This window comes from Dermochelys coriacea, chromosome 7, assembly GCF_009764565.3.
Source record: "Dermochelys coriacea isolate rDerCor1 chromosome 7, rDerCor1.pri.v4, whole genome shotgun sequence".
NCBI lineage: Eukaryota > Metazoa > Chordata > Testudines > Dermochelyidae > Dermochelys > Dermochelys coriacea.
The window spans coordinates 33388319-33411990 of NC_050074.1; the positions used below are offsets into that span (position 1 = coordinate 33388319).

Below are 23672 nucleotides of genomic sequence, written 5' to 3' on the forward strand. Positions count from 1 at the left end.
AGCAGGAGCCTGGGGCTGATCTAGGGCACTCGTCTCGCTTCGGGCTCCCCGCTCAGGGGCTATTTCTCCTTTTCCACAAAACGCCTCGGTCTCCAGCCACTCCTTGCTCTAGGGCTGCTTTTCACTTGCAAGGAGAGCAGAGCCCCAGCCCCCCCACAACGACCAGGTCTCTGTTTTCCCTCTCCCTGTCCAGCTCCCAGTGATAGTGGGTGGCCTCCTGCGAGAATTGGGGGGGGGGTATATGGAGGGCAGAAGGAGGTTTCAGGGACTGACGACCAGTCCTTAACAATCGGGGTGACAGTATTAAAGATTAGGGAGGACAGCTAGAACAGCCAAAGAGGCACCAGTGGCTCTCCCCTCTCCCGTGATTCACCCCATTAACACCACGCAAACAAGAGACAGGTTTAATATCTCTTTATCTTTTAAATAGCATATTTTTTCAAGTTTGGTTTCTTTCACCCATAAATTCCAGCTTTCAGTTAAAAACCACAGAGAAATTAGCAAAACGGAAAGGAAAGCTTCCACTGCCTGAGTTACTAGAGCCGGTCGGCCCCAGGATCCTGGTCTCTGTCACACTGGCATTTGGGGTGGGCCCTGGTTTCCAAGGTAGCAAAAGAACAAGGCATCCCAGCAGCCAGCCAATGCAACATAGTGCCTGCCAGTATGAAGTACTCTGCTTCATTTCAAAGCAGTCATCTGTCCACCCATCTTTTCACACTCAAAATACCAGCCATGCACCCAGCCCCTCCCTAGCAAACACACTCAAATCTCTCTTACACCAATCAGCCACCCACTCTACCAAGCAATTGGCCAGTTCAGTAATCAAGTCCCTCACCTAGCTACTCTACCTGCCCCATCAACCAAACCCATATTTTCCCCCACTCAACCCAAGCACTGCCCCAGCCACTTCTAAACCAACCCCACCATCCAAATGGACTCAACTCATCCTAATAACCACCACATCCAACCAACAAGCACTCAAGCTCTCTGCAACCAAGCCACCAGCCAGCTGCTCAAATCAGCCAATCTGGACGGCCAACTAGCTATCCCAGTCATCTCCCATCAGAACCCATCCAGCCAAGCAATCGGCACAACCATTACCAAAATAGTCAAACAGGTATCCCAGCCACTGATTAAATTCAATAGGTTTGTCCCACCTCAGGCATTGTTCGTTGCTCACACCTTGAATGACGAGACGCAGAATTGCTGTCCCACTCCTTTTGCAGCTGAAGGCATGTGCCAGATTTCTGGACCTTAAGTGCTACATAGAGAACACAATGCATCCACTAGAAAACCGATTGTCTTCATGTTGAAGCTGGAGGAGGAGGACACTCACACCCTGTGTCTCCAGAAGACATCTTCTTAGGGTTAAGAACGGGGAGGGAGGGGGAAGCATTCAGCAGGCACAGGTATCAGTCAAGACAGACTGCAGAGGTGTCTTTGGACTGGCTGGTAGTCAATTATTGCAGACATAAGGGTCTCAGGAGATGCTGGCCCTAAAAGGGGAGAGTGAATCTCTCCATACACTCCTGAAAAGCAGGGGTATCTCAGGAAGACTTTGGACAATAGGACAAGTGGACTGTAGAGTTTATAGAGTAGAACTCATCTGACACGGATTCCCGCAGCAAAAGACAGGCCCCACTCATGGCAATATTTCCCCAAGGCTCCCGCTACCTGTGCGCCTCCACTGAGCTTCTCAGCTGTCAGCGGTTTAAACATCACAGCAGGATTTCCCCCTCCACCCACTCTGCATCAGTCTACACAGGATGTTGGAAAGGCAGTTCTGCACACTCAGTAGCTGCTCTCATGTCCCGTTAGGATGTAGAGGTTGCTGTGAGCCAAGGGATTCTCCGTGGGCGTGCTCTCCAGGATGATATCTCTGGGAGGAGGGGTAGAGGCAAGAGCAGTGAGTGAACCGTGGAGAGACAGGTGGTCAGAGCATGTTTTGAGCAGAACAGGAGGATTGGTAACCCCGACCTGACTTGAGAGGTGCCGCACCCAAGCAAGGAATGCAATTTAGCAAAGCCAGCCCCAGCCATGATTGTATCCCATCGCAGTCCCACAGCCATGGATGCAACCCATCTACCACACAAAACCAAACCCACCATGCAATTCCAGCCCCCAAACCCAGCCCCGTAACCCTGGCCACCATGCAAAACCAGCCTCTCCAACCCAACCATGCAAAATCAACTCTTGGTTCAAGTGCTGGGCACATTTCTCTGACCTCACCATTTATAATATAAACATAGCAGCATTTTATTATATAAACCCCAACCAAACGAAGCATGTGCCACTCCCTGCACATGCTTCTCCCCGGCAAGGTGATGAGAACCACCACCACTCTGCCTAATGCACTACTGGCTCTGATACTGCAGTGATAAGCACAGTATAAGACTCTATATAGAACAAAATAACTTCATCCCAGCCATGCAACGCCCACCTTAACCCAGCCATGCAAACCCAGCCCCCAATGCAGCACATCCACCATGCAACCTCCAGCTACCCCAGAATGCAGCCCAAACCCTGACACAGCGCCGTGCATCCTCAAAACAGGCCTGCAAATCCACCCAGTCATGTAACGTCCAGCCGGACCAGGGGCACAGGATGGACACAATAGAGAGGGTGGTGACTGGCTACTGAAGTGACCCAGCCCATGCAAGAGGAAGGAAAAAAAGTTCACAGCTCCTGGTCTCCCAGTCCCCCGATAATTTTCCCATTGTCCCAGCCTTGCAGCCCCGCAACACTTGATCAGAGGGTGGAGAGAACATGTTCCTACCAATGGCACAGCCAGACTGGGGGTAGCCAGCCAGAGCAGGGCAGCCACACTGCTTACGCTTGATCAGAGGGTGGAGAGAGCAGAACAAGAATTCTCTGTTGGTGGTGCACTCCCTGCTGCCACCTGCCCTGACTGCATCCTCACTTTGGGGCCTCACCTGTTGGCTCCCAGCACCCGGAACACCCTGGATTTATCTGTGATTTCTTGGGTCACCTGTCAAGGAGAAGGGTCAGATCAACACACAGTTCTCCTGGCCCAGCTCCTTGCTGGGTCAGTGCATCTCCATTCCCCTCCCAAACCAGGGTGGTGGGAGAGAAGGGGACAGATCCTATACCACAGTCTCCATCAGGAGCAATGCCAACTCCATGCATCATCTCCAAGTTAATCCCCCCGCAGAGTCTGATCCCCCTCTTTGGGGAAGATAGGGAAATACGTCCACCCAAGCCCTGACCTGCACTCACCTCATTGCTCTCCAGGCTGCGGCCCTGCATGCCATGTTTCCAGAAAGCCAGTACGCTGTCTTGAAGGCACACTGTGGTGGGAGGGACAGAAAGAAGGGGGTGAGCAGCAGGTGGTATGGACGACCCCCACCTTGGGGAAGCTGGCAGGTGGAGGACACTGCTACGAGGACAGGGAGGAGGGTGTCAGAGGAACAGAAGGTTGGACAGCTCCTGAGGTCACCAGGCCAGGCAGGAGTGTGGGTTGGGAGATGGGCAGGCCAGTGGCAGCTCTCTCCCCAAGAGACCTCCCTCCACTCACCAATTGTCTCAATGGGGAAGTTGAAGGTCAGCTCTGGGGCCAGGGCTCTCTTGGGGGCCCCACACAGGTTCACCGTCCTTACATAGCCTGCAGCGGAGAAAGAGTGAGGCAGTCGGCACCAGCTGTGGCCAAGGGTGAGCCAATGAGAGGGCCATGCCGGAGGAGGGACTTACGCTCAAAGCAAACGAGGACTGTGTCTCTGTCCATCTGAGTCACGTGGCAGGCCACACTGGAAGCCCCATCTGCAATGACCGCAGGAGAGACGCATTGAGACTCTAGGGGAGCTGGCGCCCTCTAGTGGGAAAAGGCCCATACCCCATTCCCTCCCCTAGGAGCCCACCAATTCCTCCAGAGAGGAAAAGCCCTGAGTCCCATTCCCTGCCTCCCCTAAGCCAGCCATTCATCCCCCCGCACCACCCTGGGGCCCATGTGTGCTGGTACCCCCTAGAGGGGAAAGGCCCCCTGACCCATTACCCACTTGGGTGTCTCTTACCTGCAGAGGGCTCAGTGCTGAGGCTGGAGTTGGTGCTGAGCGAGAGGACATTAAACTCCAGCTCCTGGCCTGGCCGATCTCGGTCCACAACACGCACACACACTTGGGGGTTCTCTTCTGTCTCCACCACAAGCAGCTCAAACAGGCTCAGGGGCATGGGCAGGGCCACAGGAAAGTGCTGGGGTGAGGGAGGGGAGGCTGAGATCTCAGCAGCGACAGGTTTTCCCATGCAGCAAGCTTCCCTAGGGCAGTGCCATCAGTGAAAAGGACCTGGCAAGTTTCCCCCACCAGAGCAGCATCCAATCTATGGCAAGTGTTGCAAGCATCCCTCCAGAGCAGTGCCCTAGATTTTAGCTCCATGCAGGCCTACATCAGAGTCAATGAGACTCTTGGGTTCACCCGTGGCTCCAGCACCCTGTTTCCCACCACACACCCTGGACCTACCTTCAGCAGCATGAACTTCTGCAAGGGCTCGTACCACTGTAACAGCACCACGGTCGAGGGAAGAGCGGCGCACAAGAAGGTGTTGCCGGAATAGGGGTTCCGAACTGAAAGGCAACCAAGGCAGGTGAATAGGTTCCCCCAGGGGGAAAGCAATCAGCTGAGGGGCTCCCCTGTCCCCAGGGAGACAGCGATCCAGCCTACAGGAAGCACCCTGGCTGTGTGTCAGGATCACACTCACCCACTCGGCACTTGAGGCAGCCCTTGGTATCCGCTATCTTGGATGAGAGCGCAAACTTCCTGCAGAGAGGAGGAACAGAATAGAAGGAAGGAATGAGCTGCCACCGGAGGACAAAAGGGGGCAGGATGAGGGGCTGAGTGGAGAGGGGATTTTACAGCCAGGCATGATGCAAACCCACCCACAATTACCCTGAGGGGAGAACTGTCAGACAGTTAACCCATGGAACTCTCCACTACAAGATAGTGAACTGGAGGAGGGTTGAAGGAAGGTTGGGGGAGTTTTCAGAGAGAAGAGCACGGCTGCTGCTAGGATTGTGAGACATATCCATGCACCCATCATAGTAAGACTGGCGGTTATTCTGCACTTTTAGGAACACAAGAGCCACCAGACTGGATCAGAAAGTGGCCCTCTAACTTACTATCCTGTCCCTAACAATGGCTTCAGAGGAAGCCCCACATCAAGCCAATTGGGGTAATCTGTCCTCACAAAGGTCTCAACAGGTATCTTAAACCTTCAAGCAGAAGGATTTAGTTCCCTTCCAAATTTGTTACCATGAGCTAGTCTAAATCTGGTTGTTCATTCTCCACTGAGCACCCAGTCCCTCTGGGAAACTCACTACACTCTTTGCCTCAGTGCCAGCCAGTGGCAGAGCGTACCACAGGCTAATCGTACACTGCACGAAGGTTAGGTTTCAGGGCTTGACTACAAGCGGGGGGTCAGGAAGGAGCTTCCCCACCCAAAGTAGCATTGGAAAATGAAGCATCCAGCAGATGCTGCAAATGAAGACAGGAGACCAGGGTAGACAGGCTCATTGGTCTGGTTCAGGATGGCAGGCACGAGATGGGGGATATTGGCCTGGATGGACCGAGGGTGGCAGTGGGGAAGAGGGGCCCATTGATCTAATCCAAGGGGATACTGGGCCCTAAGGAACATGAGAGGATCTCAGCCTGAAGTGGCCAATTACAGGGCCATGAGGACACCCGGCCCCATCCGGGGATTGACCATCGCTCCCTCCCGGTTCGGTGGAGTTTCAGATGCAGAGCCAAGCACAGCACCTGGGGATGATGCGCTCAGTCAGCCGGTTGGTGGCAATGGAGAGGGAGACCTGCCGCTTCTGCAGCTGCCTCCGTTGCTCAAAGAGGCCCAGGAGGTTGTGAGAGGAGATCTGGGAGGATTTCCCTGCAGAGAGAGCTGCATTAGATACTGGGATGGTGGATCCTAATGTGCTATCCTCAGGGAACTGCACCTAGCTCTGCCGGTGTCCCTCACCCCCAGCCACAGCCCCGGCCATCCCCGCCTGGGCTCCACACCCAGCCCTGCCGATACCCCCCCAGCCCCAGCCATCCCCGCCTGGGCTCCACACCCAGCTCTGCCGGTGCCCTCCCAGCCCCAGCCACCCCTGCCTGGGCTCCACCCCCAGCCCTGCTGGTGCCGCTCACTCCCACCCACAGCCCCAGCCATCCCCGCCTGGGCTCCACACCCAGCCCTGCCGGTGTCCCCACAGCCCCAGCCACCCCTGCCTGGGCTCCACACCCAGCCCTGCCGGTGCCCCCCAGCTCCAACCCCAGCCATCCCCGCCTGGGCTCCACACCCAGCCCTGCCGGTGTCCCTCACCCCCACCCACAGCCCCGGCCATCCCAGCCCGGGCTCCACACCAAGCCCTGCTGGTGCCCCTCACCCCCACCCACAGCCCCAGCCATCCCCGCCTGGGCTCCACACCCAGCCCTGACAGTGCTGCTCATCCCCACCCACAGCCCCAGCCATCCCCACCCAGGCTCCACACCAAGCCCTGGTGGTGCCCCTCACCCCCACCCACAGCCCCAGCCATCCCCGCCTGGGCTCCACACCCAGCCCTGACAGTGCCGCTCATCCCCACCCACAGCCCCAGCCATCCCCACCTGGGCTCCACACCTAGCTCTGCCAGTGCCCCACAGCCCCGGCCATCCCCACCTGGGCTCCACCCCAAGCCCTGACAGTGCCGCTCACCCCCACCCACAGCCCCAGCCATCCCTGCCTGGGCTCCACACCCAGCCCTGACAGTGCCGCTCATCCCCACCCACAGCCCCAGCCATCCCCACCTGGGCTCCACACCTAGCTCTGCCAGTGCCCCACAGCCCCGGCCATCCCCGCCTGGGCTCCACCCCAAGCCCTGACAGTGCCGCTCACCCCCACCCACAGCCCCAGCCATCCCTGCCTGGGCTCCACACCCAGCCCTGACAGTGCCGCTCATCCCCACCCACAGCCCCAGCCATCCCCACCTGGGCTCCACACCTAGCTCTGCCAGTGCCCCACAGCCCCGGCCATCCCCGCCTGGGCTCCACCCCAAGCCCTGACAGTGCCGCTCACCCCCACCCACAGCCCCAGCCATCCCTGCCTGGGCTCCACACCCAGCCCTGACAGTGCCGCTCATCCCCACCCACAGCCCCAGCCATCCCCACCCGGGCTCCACACCAAGCCCTGGTGGTGCCCCTCACCCCCACCCACAGCCCCAGCCATCCCCGCCTGGGCTCCACACCCAGCCCTGACAGTGCCGTTCATCCCCACCCACAGCCCCAGCCATCCCCACCTGGGCTCCACACCTAGCTTTGCCAGTGCCCCACAGCCCCGGCCATCCCCGCCTGGGCTCCACCCCAAGCCCTGACAGTGCCGCTCACCCCCACCCACAGCCCCAGGACATCCCAGGCTCCAGAGCCAGCCCTGTTGGTGCCCCTCAGTCCTGACCTGCAGTCCCCTGCCATCCCACCCTGGCTCCTCCATCCCTGGGTGATGCCCCTTCATAACTTATATGACATTCTGTGTACCTCACAGTAGCTGTAGCCAAAGGAATGTACAGTTTCCGGACTGGGAGGAAGCCCAGATTCGGTGCCTCCCCTACTCACTCACCTGCTAAGGAGAGCAGCACGTTGTTCATACAGTACAGCCAGGAGCACCTGTGGGGCAGGAGCTGGGGGGGCACAGACAGACACCTCACCAGTTAGCTCTTCAGTCAACTTAATCAGGAAACTCCACGCAGCGCTGCCATTATCTCTGCCCATATTGCCCATTGTTTAGTTAGTTCATTACTCACTGCTCCCCACATCACCCCCTGCTGGGAGAGGCCAGGGCTGGAATAGCCAGGCACTCCCCACCACAGCCATAGCTCCTGCCCTGCTCCCTACAGTGCCCCCTCCTGGGGGAGGCCAGGATCTCCCACAGCATTAAGCTCTACCCCTATCTCCAGGCATCTCACCTTCTCCATGGTGTCCTCATGGAGTTCATGCAGGTTGAGTGTGTAAATCCCCTCCTCAGCCCCTACCACCAGGTACTGATCTGAAACAAGGCCAGCTAGAGTTAGGTTTGGGGGGGCCAGATTCCCAGCACCCACTTAGAAGCCAGCAATGTGCCTGCTCCCCTCCTACCCACATGCCCCTCTTCAGCCCAATGGCTGGGAGCTCAGAGCTGGTACCCAGGGACTGGAGGGGGCGGAAATCAAGTCCCCAGATCAGATCAGCTATGACAAAGGCTGGAGGGTGCAGCAAGGGTGGTGGGGAAACAGGAGGGCATAGGGTGAAACTGAACCAGTGCATCGGTGAATTGAATGTGGGAGGAGAATCAGCGTCCTGCCCCCAGCCCCGGATGGAGCAACCAGTGGGAGATGGGGTTAATACAGACATTGTGGGAGGCAGAGAGCTGTGTCGGAGGCATCCGGGGTGGGAGGGGGCCCTACCTCGGGTCTCCGGGTGGATCCACGTCACAGCTGAGTTGATCTTTAGAGGGCAGCCATTAAAGACTTTGGAAAAGCAAGCACCCATCTGTGAAGGAGAGACCAGGGGAGAGGCTAGGCCTGAGTAGTAGGGAGCTCCCATTATAGCCAGCACTCCCGCCCCGCTCCCTACACACACCCTGCTGGGAGAGACCAGGCCTGAGTAGCCAACAGCAACCCCAATAGGCAGTGCTCCCACCCTGCTGTCTACAGCACTCCCTGCATGGAGATGCTGAGGAATGGCACTTACATGGACCTTGGGGGTGGGGGGCAGCCCATGGCAGCTGGATCTCTGAAAGAGAGAGAAAGCCAATCAACACCAGACACCACCAAAAGAAGGATGCTGAGCTGCCCACCCTAGATGAGAGGCAACAAGAGCATTGGGATACCAGACAGCAAGTTGGAACCCAGAAGTACTAATTCCCAGCCCCCTGATCTAACCACTGGATCCCACTCCCCTCAGAGAGTGAATGATAGAACCCAGGAGTCCTGCTGCATTGTTGCCTACACACCATGACCACCAGGCCACCCCATAATCTCTTACCCCACGTTTCTACCCAGGCCTGCTCCCCCAAAGGTTTGCACCTACCTCTGTCTCCTCCCTCCTCTTCATGGTGGCCCATTCGGTGGAGAGCAAGGAGGCTCCAGGCTCTGGGGAGCCAGTGTGCAGGGAGGGTGGGACATCACCTGACTCTGGGCTGCCTGGAAGTGGGGGACACACAGCACCTGCCTATCAGAGACAGCTCTGCCCTGGCAGCCTCCTTCCTAGGTGGCAACGCCCCCCCCCCACCCCCTGTGGGGCTCCAAGCCCTACTGGAGATCCCTGCTCCTCACCTGGGTTAGACTGTGGTGCTTAAACGGCCCTGTTATCCCCTGCAAATGTCATGGCAGGGGCTCCTCTGGGCACCTCCGCAGAGTGTCACACACACACTGGCCCCATTTTCCAGTCCCCTATCACACTGTCCCCCTGATCTAGGGTCATCGTGTGAGGGAAGCAGAGTCCCCAGTAGCCTGTTCAGCCCCCTGGCCTCTCTGCCAGTAAGGAGATCAGTGCGATGGGAGGGACCAGTGAGCTAAGATCCAGCCAACTTGTCTCACAGGTGGGAACAACTTTCATTCACTACGAACCTGGGGCCTGAATGCAGCCAGCGCCCCCAGAGAGGAAAGCTCCTGTGTCTTACTCCCAAACCAAGAGCCAGACAGTCCCCAACCCTGGAGCTGGATTGGAGCTGGCACGCCCTAGAGGGAAAGGCTCTGTATCCCATTCCCTGCCCCTCTAAGCAAGCCAGTCCCCACATCCTCTATTAAACCCCCGTACCTGCTGGGGTCTGCCTCCTCATGGTCTCTGAGCCACCCCCAGGCTCCATGCCCCCCAGCTCCCAATTCATCATGTCCCATAGCGATGCTCTCTTGATTGTTCCTGTCTCATTCTCAGGGACGCAGTTAGGGCCCACAGGCTGATCCTCTGGGGTGGGGACCTTGGCAGAGAGACAGTCACAGAATGGGAGGGGACTTGTGCCAAGGCAGGCAGCTGCCTGGGGAAATGTGTGTAGAAGAACTTACCTGACCAGATGCTGGGCGGATGGTCAAACTCCTGTAAGGGAAAGATAGAGAGAAGTGAGGGCCCTGGAGTGGGGGAACTCCCTGCTGTGGGAAGTCTCCAAGGGGACATCAGGGGTCTCTGACATTCATCCCTGCCATGGTCCAGACCCAGGACTGAGGAGGGGGAGATACAAAGCAGCTGCAAAGTGCAGGGTCAGCAGAGTACACACCCTGCCCCTACCCCCCAAAACAGCCCACATGTCAACCCCCACCACACACACACCAGGTGCATCTCTGTGAGGGGGAGTGGCAAGGATGCTTGTGAAACTCACTGTGTGGGGGCAGGGACTCTGCATTACTGCCCCCTTCACTGAAATGACCTGATCTCTACAGGTTGGTGGGAGGTGAAGGGACACCCCCCCCCCACACACACACCTTGCCTGCCCCAGGCCCGAACCCACCCCACCCCACCCCCAGAGTCTCAGCTTTACCTTTCCTCCAATGCCTCCTCCACAGACTGCAGGAGACTCCTAAAGACAAGGAGAGGGGGTAGGGATGCGGGCCACACATTACCTGCTCCCCAACCCACTAGACCCTGCTCCCTGCCCAATGCTGGGATGGAACCCAGGAGTCCGGACTCCCAGCCTTCTCTGCTGCAACCCACTAGAGCCCAGTGCTCAACACTGGAAGCCCAGAATTACAATCACCCCCAACCTTAGAGCTGACTAAATTGCCTATCTACCCGCACTTGGAGCCATCAACCCCCCTGCTCCCAGATTATCCAGTAGGCGACACTGCTCAGTTCCCCGTACCCCCTGCCCATGACACGACACTTCCAGGCAGGATGGGGGAGGCTGAACTTTGAACCCAAGACTCCCTCAGGCTTCCCCCCCCCATTGATACTTACTCTTCATCGCCTAGCAATGTCCAATCATCCTCCTCTTCCCTCTGGGGAAGGACAAGACTTGTAACCCATATGGAGTTACCTGCTCCCCACAGTGCCCACGGCTAGGCAAGGCTGGGGCTGGAGTAGCTGGGAGCTCCCCCCACAGCCAGCTCCTGCCCTGCTACTCACAGCGCCCCCTGCTGGGAGAGGCCGGGGCTGGAGTAGCCAGGAGCTCCCCCCACAGCCAGCTCCTGCCCTGCTCCTCACAGCACCCCCTGCTGGGAGAGGCAAAGAATTAATGGTGTTTGCACTCACCAGACCACAATATGGTTCTGTTTCTTTTCTCAGTGGGGGCCCGAATTTAACGTGATTAACTGAAAATCAAATAATACAAATTGGCTCATCTGCTGGTTGAGACACACTCCATTCTCCCCCCGGGCTCCAGAGCAGCTAGGACTAACGGGAGGCATCAGCTGTAATTCGGGAGTGAGGCAAACAGCCCTGCTGCTAAGCACTCCTGTTTTTTGAAGATCCTGTGAACCCAGGCATCCAAGCCAAATCCCAGCTCTGGGAGATTCCATTATTTTTGCCCAGCCTTCGCCCCACCATTCCAGTTGGATTCAGGATTCATCTTCACTTCCCTAAGCTGTTCTGTGGCCTTGCTGTGTGAGTGTTCAACTGCCCCCGCACCTCACCCCAGAGGCAGCTGCATCTCAGCGCCATGCGATGGATCCCTGAATAAACAGCATGCAGGGGTGAGTGGTGACTGTGCTCGGGTGCCTGGATTGGGGTACACCAATCCTGGGGCAGCAAGGGTGGTCCCCAGTCGGGGATGACTTACACTGGATTTCGGAGAGAGTCCGTTCTGCCTGGCCATGTGCCCCACGGGAGTGGATTTTGTCTGGGAAGATATCGTAAACCTTATAGGAAGCAGTGCGGGAGAAGAAAGGGGGCAAGGAGATTTGGGGGGCACACATACAGACAGGATGGGGGAGGGGGCAGAGAGATGGGGAACAGTTACTGATAGTCCATTTCAAGTCCCCAACTCTCCCACTTCACCCCCCCGACCCCTCTTCCCAGCCAGTTCACAGAACTAGGCCCAGCTGGTTTCGTGGTGTGGGGCTGGATTGTAACAGTGGAGGGGGCTGATCGGGGTAAGTGCCACCTCGGCAGCCCCCAGAGACTGACCAAACCCAGTCCTATGCATCCCCAGAGCGAGGCAGCATCACTGGGAGCTGCATGGTGCAAGGGGTGCCCGGTCGCTGGTCAAATTCCACCCCAGGACAGGGCCATTTCTACCAACTGCCCCCCCACCCCTCCACCATTATCTTGGGCAACAGGCTTCAGCTTCATGGCTGGGGAGCTGGGCACTGGGACAGGGGAGTCATCGGAGCCAGGCTGCCCCCGCCACTGGCTGCTTGTCATGGTAACCGGCCCTAGTGACTGAGCTGAGCCAGCTGTGGGGTGGTGGGTCAGTGCCCAGGGAGGCTGCAGGGGGCAGGGGCATAATGGGCAGGCCTGGAGAGGCCAGGGCAGGTACCTCAAAGTCTCCGTCGTCCAGGGAGGGGGCAGTCAGGTCAGGGCTGTTAACCTTGTCGAGTAGCTCAATGGCCAGGGTGCGGGCAAGGGGCTGGCTGGTGAACGGGTGCTGGGGGGACAGGGGTCATGGCGCTGAAACTAGGAGACAAACGGTCCCCCCAGACAGCCCCCTGCTGTCCAATGCAGCATGCTCCATTTCCCCACCCCCAAACCCTCCCCAGAGACACACCACATCCCAACCCCCAGCCACACACACTGTCCCTAGCTCTCCCACACCCCAATCTCTCCCCCCCCAACACTTCACAGCCTGTCCCCCACTCCAGTACAGTCCCCCCTATAGCCCCCAGCTTCTCCCACACCGCTCACTCCAATTATCCCCCGGCTCAGCCACCACCCCCTTCTGCCGCTTCACCTGTAACAGCTTTTCCGCTGTGGGTCGCTTTTTGGGGTTCTTGGTCAGGGCCAGTTTGAGGAAATGGTGGAATTCTGGGGACCTGGGGGGAGCGCAAAGGGGGAATCAGCAAATCCCCCTAGGTCCCTCTGGAGACCCCGAGCCCTGCCAAGCCCCCCAAATTCTCCGTCACTTTTAAAACAGAATCCTCACCCTCCGACCCCAGCATTACTGCCCCACTCCCTATAGCACCCCCTGCTGAGAGAGGCCGTGGCTGGAGTAGCTGGGAGCTCCCCTACCCAGCCAGCTCCTGCCCTGCTCCCTGAAGCAACACTCACCAATGAGCTTTGTCTTTCAGTTTTGGGGGTTGGAAGCTGCTCTTGGACATGAGCATCAGGGCCCTGCAGAGAGAGAGAGAGAGATAGAGAGAGAGATCGGGGGCAGGAGAACCAGACAGACAGAACCGGAACATGAAGGGTTGTGAGACAGACGGAGCCGGGAGGGAGGAGATCTTCTCTTGCATCCAACTCTGCCTCCATGAGCCCGACCCGATTTTCCTCGCTCCCACTCCACTCGCGTCACCTCCTCCCTGTGGGGAGAGGAGAGACCTGCTGGGCCCATGCCAAGGGGGTGTTCCACTCTTTTCCCTCTTACCTCATGGGGTGAAGATCGAAGAGCGGGGGCTGCAGCTCAGCCAGCTCAATGGCCGTGATGCCGATGGCCCAGATGTCGCACAGCTGGTTGTAGCCACCCTTCTTCTCCACTGCAGCCACCTCAGGGGCCATCCTAGATGAGGGAGGGGCCGCAGACCAATCAGACAACACCAGGCCATACAAATGGGACTCTGGCATCCAGCTATACTCATGAACTTCCCACCCCTCAAGGGGACCCAAGCATCCGGCTATACCCATGAAATCCCCCCCACACACACACCTGCCAAGCCATCCCTGGGACCCAGGGATCAGACTCAGCTCACCAGCCGCCCCTTCAGAAGTCATTCCCTGCCTCCCAGCCCAATTCCCCAGCTGCTGGGCACTCCAAAACACCCACATGTCCCTCAGGCTCCACACCCTCCTCCATCCCCCCCTCCAAACATCAAGATGCTGCCTCCCCCCACCCCACCAAACCCCTCCTCCAGAGACACCCCAGGCTCCAAGACAGCCCCAGATGGGGTATCCTGACAGTGAGATAGGCTGAGGTGGCCAGTTCACTCCACTGCCCCCACTAGGTTCCTCTGGCAGGTAGTGGGGGCGAGAGTGCCGGTGTGAAGTACCAGTAGGGGGTCCCAATGAAGGACTTCCGCTTCGCCACTGATGCTGTCAGCTCAGCTGAGACTCCAAAATCCGCTGCAAGACAGGGGGTGGGGAGGGGAACAACAGGAACCCTCGTTAGGAGGCACTATGGGGAAGGGACCTCATATGCATATTGTGGGTCTGTACAGCGCCTGGCACAATGGGTCATTAGTCACCACCAAGGATGGCAGACAGGTGGGCACACCCAGCTTCACTGGTGCCCCTCAGTTCTGACTCTCAGTTTCCTACTATCCCAGTCCTGGGCTCTCCCCACCCCCCACTGGAGCCCCTCAATCCTAACCCACAGCTACTCGCTATCCTAGCCCTGGACTTCCTCCCCAACTCCCAACTCTACCAGTGCCCCTCTGTCCTGACACACACCTCCTCCAGTGTCCCAGCCCTGGGCTCCCCCCACCGACACAGGGATCCAAGATTTCTATGGGGAAGGAGGAAGAGCAGGTAACTCACCCAGTTTCACATCTCCAAAGAGGGTGAGTAGGATATTGGCTCCCTGCACCAGAAAAGGGAAAGTTTCAGTGAGGGAAGAACCACTGCTCCACCTGAGCAACCTCCCCTGCTAAAGCAGCCTGCTCTGGAGATGAACCCAAGGGGCTGGTGAAGGAGGGAGGGGAACGTCACTCTGATCCTTCCCCTCCTCAAGGCCAATGGGATTCTTCCCTTACTCTTCCATTGCCCTTGTTAACCCCGGGAACAACATGCTGCAGCATGTTACCACAGTGAAGGCCAAGTGTGGGTGGCGAACAGAGTCAGCTGCCTGGGTCCTATTGGTGTTAACTTGGGAAAAGGGGATTAATAATCAAAGGTGATCCTAAGCATAGGCTCATGGGTCTCATCTGGGGGTGTAGGATAGGATCTGGGGCTGGATGGGCCCATGGATCTGATCTGGGGGAGGGTTAGGAGGGATCTGGGGCTGGATGGGCCCATGGGTCTGATCCGGGTGGCGGGATCTGGGGCTGGATGGGACCATGGGTCTGATCCGGGGTGAGGGGGCGAGATCTGGGGCTGGATGCACCCAGGGATCTCACCTTTATGTCCCGGTGCATCTTGCCCTTGGCATGTAGGTGGCTCAGGCCCTGGAGGGGGAAGAATGACCTTCTGAGTGTCCCCCCACCCATGCACGTTGCCACAAGCCCCCCCAGACTGACCTCCCAGACCCTGGGGAGGATACTGGTCCACTCAGGGAGGAGGCGTCAGCCACCTGTGCCCCCCTCTCCATGGTGACGAGGCTAGTGCCTGTGATGCAACTCACACATCTCTTCCTGCCGCCAGGGACAGAGGAAGCTTCAGGGCAATCGACGGGAAACAAGGACTTCCTGCCTGGCCCAGGCCCCATCAGACATAGTCTCAGGCAGAGAACCCAGGTGTCCAGTCTCCCAGCTCACCTCCCCACCACCCTCAAACCCTACTCCCCTCCCAGAGCTGGGGACAGAGCCCAGGTGTCCATCAGGCACTCATCCCCAATCTCATGTGCCCCCAAATGGGGGGTGCCCAGCAGAGGCTTTGAAGCCTCCAATCTAACCCCTGGCTCCTTGTTTACTCACCTGCAGCGTTTCTCTGCACACGTAGGCAATCTGCTTCTCAGAGAGGGGGCCTGTGGCTGGAAGAGATGTACAGACGTGGACAGATACACACCTGGGAGGGGGGTCACTATTCTTCTGCCACAATCCAACCAGTCCCCAAATACACCCCCACAACCCCTTCCAATACCTAGCTACAAACATCCCAATTACTCCACCCCCACAGCCACCCAAATATCCCCCACACACAATCCAACACATCAGGCTTCTGCCTCATCACCTTCCCCATGTTCTAGCCCTGCCCCCATTTCCTCACATCCACCCCCCTGCCTGTCCCCCACTTCCTATCTATCCCCCTGCCTCTCACTTCCTCCTATCCACCCCAACCCCCACAGGGCCAGGAACCAGAGGCATTTTGCAAACAGGAAGGGAAACTGACCAGAAAGTGAAACAGATGCCTCTTGAGAGAACATCCTGATGAGAGGACATTCTCTCCCCATGTCAGAGAACATGGGAACCAGGACTCCGGCTCTGGGAGCAGAGTGGGACCTTGTGGGTTAGAGCAGTGGGGCTAGGAGTCAGAAGTCCTGGTTTCTGTCCCTGGAAGAGGAGTGGAGAAAAGAACCCAGGAATCCTGACTCCCAACCGCAGCCCTCCCTCCCTGCTTCTAGTTACACCAGGGCAGGGACTCACTGTGGTAGATTTCCTGCAGGGATCCTCCTCCACAAAACTCCATGCAGATCCAGAGACGGTCGTTCCTGAGGGAGCAAGGGAGGAGATGTCAGCACAGCGCTGAGATGCAGCAGTCTCTGGGGTGGAGCTGTTGATACCAAGTTTTGCACAGGAAGTGAAGCAAAATCATGTAAAAGCCGAGGGTGGTGGTAGGGATGTTGAATGGAGTTATCTGAGGTGATCTGTTCCTAGAGCTGCACTGACTGTGCGGGGAAAGCATCCCCACCCAGCTCCCTGCAGCACAGTGCCCCCGGCGTGTCTCACCTGAGATAGCTGCCGAAATACGCCACCACATTGTGGTGCCTACAGTCCCTGAGCGTTGTGATCTCCTGCTGGATGGAGCTGATGTCATCCCCTGGGAATGAGAGGAGTTGTTGGTGTCAGGGAGGGAGTTGGGGGCTGGGGACATCATCCCAACGGAGCTGTGTCAGGGACATAGCCAGCTCCACAAGAGCTAATCCCTGCAAGCTGGCTGCAGGGCTCCCCATTCACCATGGAACCCCCTGCCACAGGAGGCCTGGCAGCACCAGGAGCTAAACAGGCTAAGGGATGGGCAGGTCTGGGGGTCACAGGTTGTTCCTTATGGACCAAAGGTAAACACTGGGGGGGAGCACTAGGGGGGTGATACTGGGGGCAATTTGGGGGTGCATCAGGTTGAGTCTCAGGGCCTAATTTAGGGGTCATTTAGAGACACACTAGGTCAGTGATTCTGGGTGAGCCCTGGGGGTGATATGGTGACCACTGGAGTAGTGATTCTTGGGGGGATATTTGGATTTTTACCTGGGTCCAGTTTGACGATCTTTATGGCAGCCAGCTCTGCTGTCTGGGTGTCCCGGGCCTAGGAACAAGGAAGAGGCCATCACTTGCAGGGGCCTCAGCATTAGCGGTCTACACACCTATGGGGTGAGGGGGGGCAGGGGTGGCTCAGGATCCAGCTCTTCCCAGATCAGTGCCCCACACCCTCCTCTGCGCTGCAGGGGGAGGGTTGTCTCCCAGATGCAGCCATCACCCTGCACCCCAGGCTGATATCCTCCTATTACCAGCCCATACCCCTCTCAACACACCCTGTTGTCTGGCAGGCTCAGTTCTCACAGCGCAAAGCTGCCCCCAGCCTCCTAGTGCAGAAGGATCCCCACTCCCCAAATAGTCTGGGTCTAGATACACCCCGCAAGGAGCTCCCCCAAACCCCATTTCTGAGTCTGAGGCTCAGGAGCCTGGACTCCACTTTGCACCCCTCCCTGAACCCCAGAGTTTGGGATCCCCCCAGCCCAGTTCCCACCTCTCCTCCAACCAATCTGAGGGCCTGTCTCTCCCAGCCCAATACCCCATCTCCCCCATGAAGATAGGGTACTTCTCCCTGCCCACCTCACCCCCAGATCTGGAGCCTCTGTTGTGTCGTCCGTCCCCCACCCACATTCTCCCTCTCCTCTCAATCTCAGGGTCTCTCCCCTGCTCACACTCGTGGTTTCTAACACCAAAACAGCCTTGTTCCGGCTTTCCGGTGCTGATCCCCCCAGCCGCCCCACCCAGCACTTCCTGCCCCCAACTCCACCCCATTCCGGGGCCTAGTTGCAGATGGTCGGGGGGGGGAGGAGGGAAGAGACAGATACCTCCCCTTCCCAGCTGAGCTCTCCGATACCCAGCCCTGCGGCAGGTAGGGCATGTTGCAAAGTGCCCTTGTGCTGATGCCAAGACAGACAGACAGGATGTGAACTCCCTGTGCTAGCAGCCCAGGGCTGGGGTGGGAGCAGGGGACTCTGAAGCCCCCTCCCCAGGGCACAGGCATGACAAGGCCAGGTGCCCACCCCAGCCCACAGACACAAATTAAGCCACGCCACAGCACAGACGCCATCTCCACCCTGACGTTAAGCAACTTCCTTTTCACCCTCCCCATATCTCCGGCTTGTTCTATCGCTCTGAGCCCTGCACCTGCACAAGGTGTGTGGGGGAGGGAGACAGGAATTCATGATTTCAGCTTTCTAAAGAGCACTGGAGAGGGAAATGCTCTAACCACTAGACCCCATGCCCCTTCCAGAGCTGGGATAGAACCCAGAAGTTCTGACACCCAGCCCCCGCCCCTAGGGTAACCAGATGAAACGGACAAAATATCGGGACACATGGGGGAAGCAAGAAAGAAAAAAAAAAAAAAAAGCCGGAGCGGAGTTGCCAAAGCAAAAAGAAAAAAAAAAACGAAAAAAAAAAGCCACCGGAGCCAAGTTGCCAAAGAAAAAAAAAAACTGCCAGAGCAGCCAAAGCCGCAATATCAGGACAAATGGCGGCCCAACTATGCATCGGTCGGGACACAGGACAAAGAACTAAAAATCAGGACAGTCCTGATTTTATCGGGATGTCTGCTCACCCTACCCGCGCTAAACCACTAGACTCCACAGGCTCCCAGGGCCAGAGAGAGAACCCAGGTGTCGTGACTCCCAGCAACCCCCCAATTCCCAATCTCAGGGACCTGTAGGGCATAATACACCCCTAAGAACTACCTGTCTATGCCCTGCTCAGCCCCCGTGACTGAGATCAGGCCAGGCACTGCACAGACAGTGAGCACCAGTTCCTGCCACAAAGACCTCACGGTTTAATTAGACACAGGATGGGAAGGGAAATAGAGGCACCAAGAGAGGAATTGACATGCCCAAGTTAAGTGGCAAAGTCAGGAATAGAACCCAGGAGCCCTGGCTCCCATCTCATTCAACCCAGTGGCTCTCAACCTTTCCAGCCTGCTGTACCCCTTTCAGGAGTCTGATGCGTCTTGTGTACCCCATGTTTCACTTCACCTAAAAAACTACTTGCTTATAAAATAAGAGCTAAAAATACAAAAGTGTCACAGGACAGTTACTGAGAAATTGCTGACTTTTGCATTTTTACCATATAATTATAAAATAAACCCATTGGAATATAAATATTGTACTTACATTTCAGTGGCTAGCATATAGAGCAGTATAAACAAGTATAAACAACATTGTCTGTATGAATTTTTTAGTTTGTACTGACTTCGCTAGTGCTTTTTACGTAACCTGTTGTAAAACTAGGCAAATATCTAGATGAGTTGATGTACCCCCTGGAAGACCTCAGCGTACCCCCAGGGGTACACGTACCCTTGACTGAGAACCATTGGTCAAATTGCTAGACCCTACCCCCTTCTCAGAGCTGGGGATAGAACCCAGGAGTCCTGGCTCCCAGCCGCATGCACCATAGTGCAATGAACTCACCGGCGCTTGGCCTCTATGGACCCAGCCTGGACGTCTCTCTCTCAAAGCTCTGCTCCCACCTGGCTTGCAGACCTGGGCTGGGGCAGGCTGCAGCGGGGAGTCTGTGCCCAGGCTGTGTAGGAGGCTGGGCAGGATGCTGGGCCCTTGTGGTTCTCAAACCAGAGAGCACTAGGGGGTGCAGGATTCACAGCAACTGTAGGCCCAGTGCATTGCCCACCCCAGCTCCTTGCCTCCCTCCAGCCCCACCACAGCTCCCTGAGGCCACCCTCCCACCGCCTCCATCGCAGGGAATCCCTGCAACTTCTTCTCCCTCACGCCAGGGGCTCTGTGCCCACATGTCAGGTACCCCTGTGCCCGCCCCATGTCAGGGGCTCTGTGCCTCTCCTTCTCCCCAGTACCAGGTTCCCCATTCTCCTCCCTCCCATTCCAGGGACTCTGTGTCCCCATTTTCTCCATCAAAGAAAACCAATTTCCGAGTCTGAGCATGGAGTGGCTGCTTCTTGGACCCGCTCATTCACTCCTGATCCTGGCAGATCTCAGCCTCGGAGCTACCCTCACGGGCTCAGGTCTGGGGGGACTGGCGGTGTTATGAGTGGCTCAGCAGGCAAGGGACACAGAGCCTGTCTACCCCACACAACCCCAGCTGCATGACACCTTTCAGTCAGCACAATGGTGGCACAGAAACAGCTGGCAGCACAGGGTTCTGGCGGCCCTATTGCCTGGAAAGGATGAGCATTAGATCCCCCCAAATGGCCTGACATTGGTTCAGATTTGGCCAGCCACAGTCATGGTACTTCAGGTATGGGGGGCAAAAGAAGCCTTGGGAATTAACCCTAATTAGCTGATGCAAATGCCAGCTCATGCTTGGCAATGCTCAGTGTTGGAGCTGGCTTCACAGGCTGCTGAATCGGGGCTATTCCCCAAGTGTAGGCAGAGCTAAGTCTGTACCACCAGCAGGAACAGAACCATTCCCCCCTAGAGCCGGGGCTAGAACCCTGGAGTCCAGGCTCCCAGCCCCCCACCCCAGCAACTATTACACCCCACTCCCCTCCCAGAGCCTGGGTAGAACTCAGAAGTCCTGGTTCCCAGCCCCTCTGCTCAAACCCAGGACAGGTCACTCCATGCACTGGAGCCCTCTCGAGGGGGGCCCTCCCTGTCTTAGGAGTTTCCCTTCCATCCCCTCACACCTTCCTGGTCTGGCAATGAAGTGCCAGTTGCAGAGGTCTGAGTTTCTGACAGTGTCCCAGGGACCCCTCATGGGGCTCTCCCCCACGTTTCTGCCTGTCCACAACTCCTTGCCAGCCCCCCATGCCTGTAACCTCCCCCCACATACATCATGCCCCCCTCAGACCTGAACATCAGCCCCTTCCTCAGAATGCCCTTTGCAGTTCCCCCATCCACACCCAGGACACTCCCCCACTCCTCGCCCAAAAGACAATCCCCACCCAGGGCACCCCACAGGAACCCCACCACAGGTATCTGGGTCATGCCCCCCCATGCATCAAGCTGGTCTTGCCAGCCACTGCTGTCCTGCTCTACTAGGACAAAATCTCTGCCAGGTGCCCCCAGATTTCCCTGTGCAACCACCCCTGCCCTTAGCACAACCCCACACAACCCTGTCCTCCATACACACCAGCTCCCATATATCCCCTAGCTCCCGCTGAATCTCCCAGAGATCCTCTGACCCCAATTCCCTAGAAGCCCCCGAAATACTCAAAGATCCTTCATCCACCCTCGTCTCCCCTTGAATCCTGGGTTGGCCAGGCCCTCCCCTGAGCACCCCCGCCTGGGCCCTCATTCATACACCCCACTGTATCCCAGCTCCTAAACTCACAGGCTACTCCCCATCCCCAGGCCCCATGATCCTCCCTCCAGTATCCCCCGACCCATGGACTCACATACCTCCCAAAGGCCAGGAAATCCCCTAGCTCCCTGCAACCCCCACCCAGCTTCGAGGGCCCCAGTGTCCCCTCTTATTTTCCTGGGCCGCCATGCACCCCACCTCATCTCTCCAACCTCACATACCTGCTCTTTTGCTCCATGGAACCACTGCTCCAGCTCCCCATGCCCCCCTCTGTGCTCTGCCATGCCCCCCAGCTCTCCATGCCCCTGGACCCCCTCCGTGCTCTGCCATGACCCCCAGCCCGCCATGCCTCAGTTCCCCCTCAGCCCTTGGCTCCCCACCATGCCCCCCCACGCACCCCAGTTCCCCCTCGGCTCCCCACCATGCCCCCCCACACCCCAGCTCCCCAAGACCTCTTGTGCTCTCTACCATGACCCTGCCCCCACCCCAGCTCCCTATGCCCTAGGGTCCCCTCCACACTCCCACATGCACCTCCGCCCCAAGCTCCCCCCGGCCCGTGCGCCCGGCGCCCCCTCACCTTGTAGACATCGCCGTAGGTGCCCGCCCCGATGCGCTGGATCAGCTCGTAGCGGAGCCGGGGATCCAGCAGGGAGACGTCCCGCAAGAGGCTCATGGTCCCCGGGGAGCCGCAGGGCAGCAGGGTACGGCGCGGCCCGGCCGGCCGGGGAACCAGGGGGGAGGGAAGCAGAGCCAGCCCTGCCCCCCTGGGGGCGGGGAGAAGAAAGGGGGTCACACCCCCAAACGGGGTGGGGACAGGCCCTGCTGATAGGACGGGGGAGGAGATTGGGGGGTCACATCCCTTAAACGCGGAGGGGAGAGAAAAATCAGCCTTGCTGGTGGGGAGAGCAGCCAGAGCAAGGGGTCACAGGCTGCTCCTGCTGGAGACCCTTCCCCTCCCGGCAAAAACAGGAGCCTGCAAAGAGCACAGCCACCCCCTCGCTTTAGACCAGCTTGGGGAGGGGGTCCTAGCGAGTCAAACGGGGGCTGGGAGTAAGGGCTCCTGGGTTCTAACCCAGCTCTGGGAGAGGAGTGGGGGCCTCGTGCGGGGAGGGGCTGGAAGTCTGGACTCCTGGGTTCTGTTCCCAAATCCGAGAAGCCCATTTGCACAGGGGTAGATCCAGCACAAGGCCACGCACCCGCAATAGTCTTGTGGCACCATAACCCACCTACACACGGGCAGGAAAATCCATCCACGCTCTAAGCTGAGCAGGGGGCACCTCCCAACCCCCTTCCTCGCCCGGAGCCAGCACCAAATTATCCTTCTCTGCTGCAAACATCACTGATCACTTGTGACAGCCTGAGCCAAGCGCCCTGCCATGGAGCCTGCGCAGGGCTGGCTCAAGAGCCCCCTCTCCCCACTGCAGGGAGCTCCACCGCAGGCTAGAACCAGACACAGGCATAGGCAGCAAGTTATTTGGGCCTGCGGTGCCCATGTTCATCCACCCAATATTCAGGAACAGGGGCCCAGCTCCACCAATGCTTGGGCTTATATTTTCAGAGCCATCCTGTCCACAGGACGGACTGGGGCTACTGCTCCACACTTGGGGGGCCCTGTGCTTCAGGGGGATGCAGGGTCCAGGGCAGCCTGGGGGGATAACACAGGGCCTGGCACCCAGCAGCCAGCAACAGGGCCCCAGCCTGCCCCGCCTCTTCCTCCCCTGCTCCACTCCCACTCCTCCCCCCACCCACATTCCACCCCTTCCCCCAAGCCTTCGCCCCATCTCTTTCCGGCTTCTGCCCCCATCCTCCAAGCAATGCCAGGAGCTGGCTGGGGGAGCAGGTTAGGGCTGGGTCACTTGCTGCGGCTGCCAGTGCCAGGCTGCCCTGGACCCCAGTCCCCCTGAAGTGTAGGGCCCCACAAAGCATAGGGCCCAGGGCAGTAGCCCCAGTCTGTCCTACGGACTGGACGGCTCTGCTGGGAGCTGTTCTGGGCACCACCAAAAATTATACAAGGTGACACCCACGGACACAGGCCACGCCCCAGCCAAGCCCTGAGCAAAGGCAGCAGGGAAACTAGCTGCTCTGGGCCTGAGGGCTGCGAGATTGGCAGGGGGCTGAGGCCAGGCAGGAAGGAGGAGAGTGTATTGGAGGGGGCCTCTGTCCTATTCCCTACAGCGGCCCCTGCTGGGAGAGGCTGGAGTAACTGGGAGCTCCCCCCACAGCCAGCTCCTGCCCCACACCCTACAGTGGCCCCTGCTGGGAGAGGCCAGAGCTGGAT

General features: G+C 58.2%; 1 protein-coding gene across 3 annotated transcripts; it reads right to left on the reverse strand.

Moving 5' to 3' along the window:
- Positions 1 to 399: 399 nt before the first annotated feature.
- Positions 400 to 22776, reverse strand: MAP4K2 (mitogen-activated protein kinase kinase kinase kinase 2). 3 transcript variants are annotated; one of them, XM_038410823.2, is made up of 33 exons: positions 22621 to 22776; positions 21972 to 22158; positions 17153 to 17210; positions 16637 to 16727; positions 16334 to 16398; positions 15665 to 15720; positions 15149 to 15196; positions 14571 to 14613; positions 14084 to 14156; positions 13465 to 13596; positions 13149 to 13211; positions 12832 to 12913; positions 12421 to 12528; positions 11722 to 11800; positions 11196 to 11254; positions 10902 to 10942; positions 10486 to 10524; positions 10016 to 10046; positions 9771 to 9930; positions 9042 to 9154; positions 8703 to 8744; positions 8417 to 8501; positions 7940 to 8019; positions 7594 to 7654; positions 5766 to 5889; positions 4711 to 4769; positions 4473 to 4576; positions 4029 to 4206; positions 3709 to 3777; positions 3536 to 3622; positions 3238 to 3308; positions 2934 to 2989; positions 400 to 1879 (listed from the first exon to the last, which is right to left on the reverse strand). In XM_038410823.2, exons 2-33 carry the CDS (start codon positions 22065 to 22067, stop codon positions 1792 to 1794), a joined length of 2541 nt encoding a protein of 846 aa, XP_038266751.1. In that variant the 5' UTR covers positions 22068 to 22158; positions 22621 to 22776; the 3' UTR covers positions 400 to 1791. The 3 variants fall into 3 exon arrangements, with proteins under 3 accessions (XP_038266751.1, XP_038266753.1, XP_038266754.1); XM_038410825.2 differs by lacking the exons at positions 21972 to 22158; positions 22621 to 22776 and adding an exon at positions 17738 to 17858; XM_038410826.2 differs by lacking the exons at positions 21972 to 22158; positions 22621 to 22776 and adding an exon at positions 17743 to 17792 and having other exon boundaries at positions 16334 to 16460.
- Between the last annotated feature and the right edge of the window lie 896 nt (positions 22777 to 23672).